The 12,299-nt window shown below is 34.3% G+C and overlaps 1 protein-coding gene across 4 annotated transcripts in view; it reads right to left on the reverse strand.

Moving 5' to 3' along the window:
- LOC106066650 (ankyrin repeat and IBR domain-containing protein 1-like) overlaps positions 1–10,178 on the reverse strand; it is a 31,585-nt gene extending 21,407 nt beyond the window's left edge. The window contains exons 1-8 of one of the 4 annotated variants that reach the window (XM_056013959.1): positions 9,967–10,178; positions 5,304–5,577; positions 4,206–4,413; positions 3,234–3,290; positions 2,885–3,010; positions 1,437–1,490; positions 912–1,029; positions 70–245 (exon numbers count right to left, since the gene is read on the reverse strand). In XM_056013959.1, coding sequence (XP_055869934.1) covers positions 70–245; positions 912–1,029; positions 1,437–1,490; positions 2,885–3,010; positions 3,234–3,290; positions 4,206–4,413; positions 5,304–5,491 — 927 coding nt within the window. In that variant the 5' untranslated portion in view covers positions 5,492–5,577; positions 9,967–10,178. Of the gene's footprint in view, positions 1–69; positions 246–911; positions 1,030–1,436; positions 1,491–2,884; positions 3,011–3,233; positions 3,291–4,205; positions 4,414–5,303; positions 5,578–9,267; positions 9,364–9,853 lie in introns of those variants that run through there. The other 3 variants (XM_056013958.1, XM_056013957.1, XM_056013960.1) reach the window with 3 other exon arrangements.
- Positions 10,179–12,299: the final 2,121 nt, after the last annotated feature.

Consider the following 12,299-nt stretch of genomic DNA (forward strand, 5'->3'; position numbering starts at 1 on the left):
AAACCAAGCAGAAAAGAGAAAGCAGTGTGAGATAATAGCTGACTACAGTTTTGAAAGCCACACTCTTACCTCAGCATCTAGTGGTGTTGGCGCAGTGTGTAAAGGGGAAGGCAATGGACTGGCTAAATTTTCTTGGACTTGTGGTTTCTCACTGAACAAGGTGGACGGTAGGGTGACTCCGCACTTCTCACAGCAAGCTATAGGGTCTGATATCCAGGCTTCTAACAATGTTTCTCTAGACCATTCTGGACAATATGTAAACTTTTGTTTAATTTCAATGTGAACAGAAATATTCATTCAGTTATCCATTTAGTCTAACAGCTAATAGACAGGTTTATCATGCCTTTTCCCTTCTATAATTTTCGTAAGACTGAGTAAGAAAAAAAGTTTCCCTTTCAGACCTTGCGATCTATAGGGCAGATGATGTTAAGCTCTTCTGTTTCTTTGGCCAAAGTTAAAAAGCAGGGTGTCATGTGGCCAGCACAACGACCAATTGCTTTTACTTTCCCCCAACATTAGTCAGGTACCCATTAGAGCTGGGTATTCACCGATATTCAAACCCATGACCGCAGGTTCAGAAGTCAAGCGCCTAACCATTCAGGTGGCGGTATAAATAACAATCAAACTATATTTGTTTTTTATTTTTAAAAAGCTTATATTAACTAACTCTGTCTGTTTGGTAAAATGTTGGTAGACATTATTTCTCTGACACCCAATATTGGATCAAGGTGAAATTTTGCAAAATTATTTCTTTTACCTAACAACACAAGAATCAATTTAAAAAATTAACCAGAAGTTCGAATTCAGCCCCAACCTTTTTTTTTTTGTAAATGCTTTTAAAAACTGATTACAGTAGAATGTCCCACAACCAAAATGATGTCCTTCCCTTTTGTTTGATGTACCTTGCTTACCATGATTTCTCAAGAGGGCCTCAGCAGTAAACAATGGAACACTTAACATGTCTGCAGTCTCTACAAGCAGTTGGTCTTTTGCTTCCTGGAGGTCTTGTGGACGCAATCCAGAGTATTCCTTCTCAAAACAAACATAAAGTGTTTTAATGTTTATAATAATTTTTTAATGCAATTTAATACATTAGTTATCTCACTATTAAACACCGTTCAGTTATTTTTTAATTGATAGTGGAAACATGAGTCATTAACTGATTTTATTAAACACTAGATGAACCAGGTATTGCATTCCAAACATTGTTAACAAACAAGTTTATTAATAATTAGAAAAAAATGTTGTAACTGTGTGGTAAACAAGGTAATTAGAACAACTAAGACAAATGATGTAATAAGAAAAACTATGGTAAACAATGTAATTAGAAAACAGTATGGTAAACAAGGTAATTAAAAAACTATAGCAAACAAGGTAATTAGAAAAACTAAGGTAAACAAGGTAATTAGAAAAACAGTATGGTAAACTAAACTTACTTCAACTGGTGTTAATGAAATCCTATCTTCATCTCCTTGAGGAGGCTCATCATTCTTACAAGAAAAAAATTGAAAATAGACAAAAGGGAAACACTATTCTAAATGATTACTCTTTATATATTGGGGGCAGATATTGGGTGGAAACTATATATCAAATGTCCTTTGGTGCCACGACTTCATTTAATAAAAGTTATGCAACTTGCAACCCTTAGTTGTCATAAAAAAAAACTTTTTTTTAGTCAAGGTCTTAATAAAAAAAAATCCTAATGGCTTTAAAAAAAAAATCTTTTTCTTGTGATTAAAGGATGCAAAAAAAAAAAAAAGATTAAAACCATAGATGCTATATATAGATTCAAAATCTGGGTATGGTGAAGGGTGGATCAACTGGAGGATACCAAAAAGAAAAGTTAAAGGTTGTCTTTGTAGTAAAAAGAGGCCGAAAAGTTTGAAAATGAGTCTGTGTGTGCGTATGTGTGTGTGTGAGGGTCTTATGGTCAAAAAGCAACATAGGGTATCTCAAACATTAAGAAGCCAAAGAAAAGTCAGAGACTGTACATAGGACTAACTTTTTTGTTGTGGTCGGGAGGTAGGTGGAGGGGGGGGGAGAGCTAATAAGTAAAAGCAATACTGGAATTTACAAGTCATAAGCATATGTGAATATGATGTGTATCCAGGGTGGTGACTCCACATTATAAAATGGGTCCTACCTAATTGAGTCAAATGTCTATGTCGGAACAAATTATGATGCCTAAAGTGAAAAAATTAGCCAAAAAATGGACTCCAGAAAGAAAAAGAGAAACAAAGGGAGACAAAGAAAAAGAGAGGAAGGCTGTCAAATTTCATTGCAACAGATACACTATTTCTAATTTCAATAAAATCTGGCCAGTTAATTGAAATTTCAAAAAAGAAAAGGAGGGGATGTTTCGGGCATAATAAACAAAATAGAGCCTCAGAACAATCAATGGGCATAGCTGGTGTGCAATGCCAGTTACATCATAAATATAAATTAATTTTCTTCACACATGGTTAAATTGTTTGAAGTACACTAACCTTTAGTAATTCAAATATTTTGGTAATCTGACACCCAAAAAAAAGTAATGTTCCTTTTTCAGACCTTGTGGACTATAGAGCAGATGATGTTAAAGTCAGCTGTTTCTACGGCCTTGGCTAACAAAGGTGTCATGTGGCCAGCACAACAACCAAATGCCTCTACTTTTCCCCAACTAATGTTAAGTACCCAATAGATCACGAAATAAAAAAATCCCAGTCTTCAGGATTTGAACCCGGAAGCCAAGCACTTTACCACTTAGCCACTGTGTCACCCAAGCTGGTAACCTAATCGTTGGGACTATCAAGAGTAAACTTAAAGAAAGCAATACGAACTCTCTAAGAATAAAATAAACTGGTTTGACATTTCTTTACAGACTAACAAAATGTAATCAACTTACTGAGAACACCATTTTAGACTCAAGATACAAAGCTATACCAGCATGCCCATTCCTTTCAGCAGCATCACAAGGGGTCAAATTATCCTCATTTTCTAAGAATAAAGGGGCTCCATGCTGGATAAGAATCTGAGAAAGGTAGAAAAAAAATCAAGCTATATATATTGGTAATCATATGACTATCAAACAGTTTTTTTTTAAAAAGCCAAAAAAATATTTTGGCATAAGAAACCTTTTTCTCTAGCATCTCATTAGCTTGATTGTTGCAATGGGCTCATTTTTTGTTTAACAATTAGCAAAGTTCAAAAGTAACTAACACTAAGCAAAAGCGACAGCTAAGCAAATAAGTTACCTCGACACATTTATTTAAGCCAGAAGCAGCAGCATAGTGTAAAGCTGTGTTCAGTTTCTGAAACAAAAAAAATTAATTCCTTCTTACAGAAGCATTAAACAAGAAGAACATGAAAATGCCTTTTTTTTTAAAAAACAAAGCTTATATAGTGTTAAGGGAGACTGCTAAAAACCAATTTTTTTTATGGGGTGGGATAATTAATATATGTATATTCAATATACTTTTGTAGAAATAAAATCATTTGTGAAAGTGGTGATTAAGACAGCATTAATAAAACATCTGATACAAAGTTTTCTTTATATTGATTAATATACAGTCTTTGATATAATCTTTACATCAACATACAGTCTAAAGTATAATCTTTACACTAACATTTTATTATTTTACTTTACCATAGCTATCTTAAAATTCTTCACGCCTAATTTGCTACCCAAAGCTTATCTTGTCTTATTTAAGAAATCTTATCTCAACTTTTATGTGAATACCTAATTCTCTAAACAAAGCATAAGGAGGGCTAACTCAATTTATGATACTGGCCCTTATGCTAATTACAAGTTCTTTCCCTTGTTGATACCTTGTTGATACCAAACAAAATAATTTATTACCCCTTGGTTCCAAATTTGTGTAATGAAACTACTGGTCACAGAAACATGTAAACTTAATTTTGTCTAGAGTATTTACAACCCCCCCCTTTTTCAAAAGAAACTTTGGTTCATGTGCCCCCCCCCCTTCCTCCACAGAGAGAGCTATGTAAGCTGCTCCATCAGTGCATTAAATTTGAAAAACATTGCTTTAACTTGTGAAGTTATCTATCAAGGTGTGAGAGACTACAGAAATACAGGAGAAAAACTCCTACAAATTATAAAGACTAAACATTCAAGCTATCAGCTACCTTGAAAACTATACTTAAACACGAAATAAACATTATGTATCAGGTCTTAAAATGAAACAACAGCTACAAAGGTGAATGACCTCATCCTGAGCCTGCAAATCAATTTTCTCTATCTGGCCCTCAGAAAGCGTGGCCCCCCGCCATTTTAATAGATAGTTCAAGCACTCAGCTCTCCTGTTGCATATATGAACTGACTGGTTATTGGACTCCATGCATACGCAGTGCAGACATGTTTCTTTCCTGGCATTGGTTTTGTTAGGGTTACCACGTTTTGAAAAAAGTAGTATCCTGTGGAAAAATGATTTAAAAAAATCTTTATAGTATAATCAAATATTATAATTATTAGTTTGTTATGTCCTGTGTTGTATTGGGCAAACACTATTTTCTTAAGTTTTCATGTAATAAAGTGTTTTATGTGCTGTTGATATGTATCCAGTTAAGATTAACCTGAAGATGTATACATGTGTTGTATTCAAAGAACTATCCCCCTAACTTGTTAAAGTTTCAAAGTCAATTAAGGACAACATGCCAATATTAAACTATAGATACCTATCATTAGTATAATTTTAACACCCTGTTCCTGGAATTCACAGAGGGATATACAATGAACTAAAAAAACTCAATTCACAAGTTTGAACTGAGCTTATGAAGTAGAGATGACAAAAATGATTTTCCAATATTTATATTTATGGATCACAATTTGATCAAAACAGTACCCTGTATATTTAAAAAGTTCCCTTTCAGACTTTGTTGTCTATAGGGCAGATGATGTAAAGGTCATCTGTTTTTGTGGCCTACGGTTTATGAGGGTGTCATGTGGCCAGCACAATGACCAGCCGCCTTTACTTTTCCCCAACTAATGTCAGATACCCATTAGAGCTGGGTGGAGTGTCATGTGGCCAGCACAATGACCAGCCGCCTTTACTTTTCCCCAACTAATGTCAGATACGACTCAGAGGCAGCCAAAGATCCCAAAATAAAAAATCCCAGTCTTCACCAGGATCAGAAGCCAAGCGATTTACCGCTCAGCCACCACGCCTCCCCCTGTATATTTAACAAATAACAATGTAAATTAATGTCTACTTTTATCTTTTTAAAACATTTTGAATGATTGAACTGTACAATGACAGTCTACCCCTTATGCAAATTTCATTGAAACAGATCTTTTCTCTTCTCACCCCAACAGCTTCTGCATTCCATGTCTGGATGCTAAATGTAAAGGCGTCTCATGCTGATGGGAGTCTCCATAGGAGCTGTTGGGGTCCAGGGCTTTCCTCAGCTCACTGTTTGTGAAGTACAGCTGGAGCGCCTGAACTTCATCTCCAGACTGAAGGTGCTTGCGGAACTTGGAGGATGCACTACCCATCCTATATAGCCAACTGCTAAAACTCTTTTATATCATAGTGTTGTTTCTTCTACTTTAATGTGGCAGAGACATACTGCAAGCCTAGACTGAATACAAACCAGACAACATTTGTTAAGATTTAAAAACAAATTGTGCCAAAAAAAGGAAGGGTATAAAATAACCTAGCATGGGCAATGCATATTACTATAACCAAAGTTCCTGAGTTTGAATATCAATATTTAAAAAATCTGGGGGGTTTTTTAGAAACATGAAGCATAAACTCCTTGGAGATGGAGACAATGATTTTTTTTTTACCTCAATTAAATATTCATGGCCACATTCTTTTATGCTTGCCAATCTTGCATGCTGACTGCAGAATTAGAGAGGAGGATCCTAGCAATGGAATTGAGATACTGCAGAAAGTTCCTAGGCATCACATACAAAGACCGCATCAAAAACAAAGAGATTAAAGATAGAATTGGTACAGCAATTGGACCCCCACAATGGCCTGTTTACTGTCAAACTAAAACTCTAAGGCTATAACACAAAATCTTCAGGGCTCACAAAGATCTCCCTTCAGGGAACAGTACCAGGAAAAAGAAGAAAAGGCAGTCTGAGAAAGGGATTGGAAGACAACATAAAAGAATGGACGGGCCTGTCATTGAAAGAGATTCTATCCAAGGCAAATAACAGGGCGGAATGGAGAAAGATGGTCAACAGATTGTATGGTGCCCCAATGGTCCAACAGACTCAGACTAAGGGATAGGTGAAGGTGAAATATTCCCCTCACCCTCCAATGTCCACAAGCATTACTGTAACCATATACATGCTTTATGCACACACAAAAATGTATAACAAAAGAAAATAATAATACTTGATATGTTCACACTCTATGCTTCATATTTCTTTTTAGTCAAGTCACATACAACTTGCCTTTTCATGTAGTATTATTACATCCAAAGTGATAGGATAATGAATTTATACTAATTAAAAATATATTTATCTATAATTTATTTCTAAGTTACCACTGACTGACACATTCATTGATCATGAGATCTCTTAAAGTGTTGTATATATCTGCATCAAATTTCATAAACAGGTTCCTTTTACCTCCTAGGTGCTAACTAAGAATTTTTCTGACAGATTTGCAACCTGATGACCGCCATTAGCGAAAAACCGCAAGCTCTATCAAACCTTTGTAATTTTTTTTTAGTATTTCCCCAAAGGGCTGCAGTCAATATAGAGAGCATTAAAAAAAATCACACAAATTTCATATTTTTAAGCATTTTTTTTTTTCCTAAGTCTACTTATTTTTAATATGCCTTAAATCATTTCCGCTTCCTTTTATATGCGGTCTAAAAAAAAAACAAAACCAATCCTAATAGCATTAATAAGATAGATCTAGAATATTTTATTTTTTTCGAGAGAGAGAGAAAAAGAGAGAGTCTTCTTCCTCGTTCTCATCTTTATGTTGAAGCTTTCAAATGACTAGACTAATATGTGAGATGAACTGCGCAGTGTTTTCCAAATCAGGGAGTTCTCCCTATAGTTTTCTTTCTATAGGGGTGTTTTGGGGCCAGTGTTTTTTATTGGTCTCTTGGTAAAAAAAAGTTTTGATGGACATGGTCAGCATTCTCTGGTGACACTCCACATGGGCAGATTTTCACTGGTTCCAATTTTGAGTTTCAGTACATATGTTGTCTCATTCTGTTGTGTCCGGTCCTGAGTCAGAAGATTAAACGTTGATCTTGTCGGGATAGCTTATAATAGGCATCATCTTTCTTGTGATTCGGATGAGAGCGGATAAGTAAAAGTCCTACTAAAATTAACAGGCTAAAAATATGAGAGCGTGTATGTGACTGAGGATTATTATGAAGCGGGTCTTTCCAAATCAAGTCAAAAGTCTATAGTGGGAGAAATTACGATGTGCAGATAAAAAAACACAAAATGGGGGTTCCAGAGAGTAAAAAAAGAGAAAGAGAGAGAGAGAGAAGGAAAGAGAGATCGGGCTGCGAAATTTCATTGCAAAAGATTCACTAATTCATGGGTTAAAAAGGTATGTTAAGTTGATAGTTAAAATGTGGCCTGTTTATTAAAAAAAAAAAAAAGAAGGCCATAAAAAATGAGAATGCTATTAAAGATGAGGGGAGATGGGAATGGGCAGTGTTAGAACCCACTACCATCGAGATGACAGTCCAGAATGCATACCACACAACCAGACAGCTTCCATCTTTTTTTTTTTTCTACACTGTTCACCCCCATCTGAACCTACAGATGATGTTTCTGCTTATAGGAGTTAAAAAACAAAAAGAAGTTTCAAACTGACTTGACAGCAGGTAGGATTCAAACTCAGAACCACCATGTTGACAAAGTGAATATCACTTGTACAAAGCCTATTTAAAAAATTATTAAACCTTAGGAGACTTTTGAATAAGGTACCGGAACTAAAACATTTATAGGCTAGCGTAAATTATTTGACCTTAACATGCCTGTGCTTAAAAAAAACTCAATAAAATGTTTATCAAACTGAAATATAAAAATAAAAAAATAAAAATTAAATTAAATATTAGCATAATATACAAACATATAAGTATATCCCTGCATCATGTAGAAAATAAGATCTTACTACAAACATAGATATATTCAAATCCGTAGACCAATGAAATAATTTATAACAGTGATGCCCAACCTAATTTGACCTATGGGCTATTTTTATTTTCGACACTCGTGTCGCGGGCCACATGACCGAAATGGTACAAAAAATAAACGAATTGACCTGAAGCTATTTTTATTAGTAACTTTTGGATCTAGTACTTAACTTAATTAATGGGATATTTGTAGTTTAACTTTTTTACGCGTCAAACCGTTTCGACGGGCCGGACGGAAACATGTTGCAGGCCGGATCTGGCCCGCGGGCCGTATTTTGTTTTGGGCATCACTGATTAATAATATAGAACAAAATAGATCTATTTTTATAAACTGTAACAGATATACCTCAATAGGCATATAGATCTAGATTTTGATTTTTTATATATCTAGATCTAGTAGGCCTACTAGTAACAATAACAATATTATTATAAAGTCACTATTATTTGTATAAAGTTAAAATTATAGTTAATTGTTAATTAACTGAAAATGTCTTAAATGACATAAATCTAGAATATTCTAAATGATATTTAAAATAATATTCCTTACAGTAACATATTAGATATATTTAAATATATTAGGCACTGGGCTAAAATATCAATTCTAAAATAATCAAAATGATCAATACATATGTTTGAATTTATAAGATAATGGTTGATCTACTAAAAATCTACACACATACTGACTATGACACTAGAGTTAGAGTCTTACTATATTATATTATATATATATATATATATATATAATATATATATACTAGTTACTACTTACTAGATCTTAATAGACTATAGTTATAGTCACTATATAGTTAGTTGAGAGATCTATTCTAGTCAATCTAGTGACTATAATAGTCAATCTAGTTCCAATTTTAATAAATCTAATTTAATCTAGCTAGACTATACATTTTTCAGATAAAGAATAAAGATCTAGAATCTAATCTATTATAGTATTTATAGTTCTACGTAGTTTATATTATATTATTCTTATCAATTATTGAATAATGTCAACAGACTCTAACAAAGTAACAGAATGTATAGATCTATTAATTGTCAAAAATAGGACATAAAGAAACCCACAAAAGTATCAATTATCTCCAAAATTTACGTTATTACTATGATCTAGATTAGCATAATATTATAGATCTAGTCTACCTTACAAGTTACAGTGTTTTACAGTCAGTAGTAAGTGAACAGTGTCTAGAAGTCTAGACATGACACAATTCGTGTAAGTGTAGTAAATTTTCAGTAAGAGTAGGCTATTAATACATTAATTGGGGGGGGGTAGGGAGATCAGCAGTTGATAATAATATTAATAATGATATTCAATCATAAACTTAACAATAATATTATAGATGTAGATCTAGATATATACTATAACAATAACAGGAACAAAGCCACACTGCACAGTGACACTGACACGCGACTAAAGTGGAGTTTTTAGTCTAGTCAACTCTAGTCCATAATTATTATAATTACGTAGATCTATACTATGTTTATAAGTATAGGCTATAGAGTTATAATAGAGTATAGAGCCGATCTAGCTGGACTCTATTTAGTCAATATTAAAATAGTATAGATCTAGATCTAGAATTCTAGGACTATAGTATATAGACATAGAGTAATAGACGGGTCAAAGTCAGTAGATTATTAATTTATTATAATATTATAGATCTAAGATAAAAACGTATGAATCTGTATATTTAACTAGACTAGATTATTATATTAATATTAATATTACTACTAGCATTCGCATTGTAGCATGCTTTATTGTAGAGAGGTAGTCAGAATCCAAGGATATATGAATTATTTGTATAGATCTATCTACAGTATTGGAAGCAGTTTGTGTTATACATGTCTCCAGGACGGTAGTTGTATCTCACAAGCCATTATTTATTATTAGCAGTTGGAACAAGCCAACAAAAAGGTAAACACGAGCACAAAAGACTATCGTAATCGCAATGTCTCGTGCTATTTTTAGACTCCCTTGATCAATATAATAATTATTATATCGACTGCAAATAATAAAATGGGATCAAAAACATAAAGCATTCTGCATTTATGTAACATCATTTCTGGAAAAATTCAATGCATAGAGATGCCATTTCATAACATTTTGAGTAAGACATTAACAAGTAATTTTGGCTAAAGCCTAGCAAACCACAAAATACCGAGTGTTTACCGAGACATTGCCATTGAGACGGAAAAGGCCGAATAGAAGCGATGTTGACCGAACGTAGTATTCGGTTCCTCACGATTAACGTAAAAGCATAAAAATAATAAAATCCAGACAGACAGTACGACGAGCAATTCTGAGAAAGTCGGTCAGACAGCCAAACCAAAAACATAAAATTATCAAGGTCATTTTTTTTTCTTTCCATGAAAATGATGGATTCGTTTTTTTTTGTTTTTTTTTTACACAGACCTTAATTAATCAAGGTTGGAGATGAAAATTATTCTCATTTAGATTTAGCCAGAAACTGGCTACGTCGTAGATGTAGATCTATCAGAAGTGAACTGCCCTACTCGTCACTTCTTCCGTAATTCTTATTCCAGGCTGATTTTTTTAAACAGCTGATGTCATTTAAAAATGCATTAAAACCACTTGACGTTACACATAGCAACACTATTGATCTCTAAGCCCAGGCACAGGGCAAGACAAATCTAGTGATCTGCAATATCTAGATCTAGTCTTGAAATTATTAGTTCTACTGGCTGTATAAGGAAAACTTCGTTAGCCAGCCCTCCTTTTATATAAATTATAAACTATAAATTGTAGTTTACCCCCGTGGATTATGCTTGGTTAATAAGGACGATGCATGACTTTTGAATCATATTCATTCAAGACATTTGTGATCAATGCCGCAACCAGTTTACGCCAAGCATTAATTCATATTGGATTATGATGGTATTAAATGTTTGCCTCTCAGACAGTGGCTTAACTAGGACTTTGCCATCGTTTGGGGGCCGGGGGCTTGACATCTTTGAGGCCCCTTGCATTTTTCGTAATCTATATAGGCTTTATTTCTGCAAGTCGGACTAGAGTTACCCTACGAAAAAAAAGAGGGGGGAGAACAAGTAGTATTCACCCGTCACAAAATAGCAGGGTCGGACTTAACCGTTGTGACCAAGAAGTCATGGAAAGATCACTCTTTTTTATTTCTCCCCCACGTAGTTTTAGCGGCGAAAAAAGAAGGAGGGGGAGGAGAACAAGAACTATTCTGTTTTAAAACGTCATGTTTTCGTCTAGAAAGGGGAGAGGGCGGTATAGTGAAAACGTTAATCCTCGCTCCTTTTTATACTTTCTGCTAATGATTGCATTTGGCATTAAACAATAGGGGGTGGGGCGACTCGATATAAGAATTTTATAGCATATATAAATTGTATTAGTGACATTTTTTTTTTTAAATTTTGTAATTTCTTAACTAAAATACAAAAAGAAAAAAGTATTGGTTTGTCCGATGGGCGGAAGGTAATTGTAGGTATCTCCCCTCCCATCTGGTACAACCCTTTTTCATTTTATATTTACAAATGATAAAGTTGAGTTTTGAGTATTTTGGTACATCGACACACTTTAGGCCATGTCGTGCCCGTAATCCCTAAAAGGTCACTCTTCCTTCATACCACAAGAGCTAAATTTTATTTTGTTAAGTGCGACATAAAATAAAAATAGGTTAAAACATCAATATGTACCTTATAGTATTTAGATATTCAACTAATTTTGTTCACAAAAAAAAGGACCGCCCCCCGCCCTATCAATAATATTGATAAAACAACAAAAAAAAAACGTATCACGTGACAGCCTGTGTGTATTGCGTAATTTGTATAGAAGATATATAGAATCACGTGGCTAAATGTTGTTTGTTTACGATTGGTGAATGAGGTCCATTGACAACGAGTCCGTGTAATGTGATCCTGTTAGAAAACCAGGTTTGTTAATACTCGTGATAGGGCTAAATTTAGGGTTTTACACTACCTCTGATGTTAAAAGGTTGACCATGGCTAGCACGAGATGGTGAGATTCTGGTATACACGTCCACGTGAATGTGTGTAGGGCTATAGGAGGTGCGTAAGATCTTAAGTTAGCTGGTGACTGGGCTTCAAGAGAGAAAGAGAGAGTCGGAGACTGGAGATTGAGAGTTAGTCAAAAGTTGTGAGAGTATAAGGATAGTCCGTGTTGGAGCATG

Source organism: Biomphalaria glabrata, chromosome 16 (genome assembly GCF_947242115.1).
Source record: "Biomphalaria glabrata chromosome 16, xgBioGlab47.1, whole genome shotgun sequence".
Lineage (NCBI taxonomy): Eukaryota > Metazoa > Mollusca > Gastropoda > Planorbidae > Biomphalaria > Biomphalaria glabrata.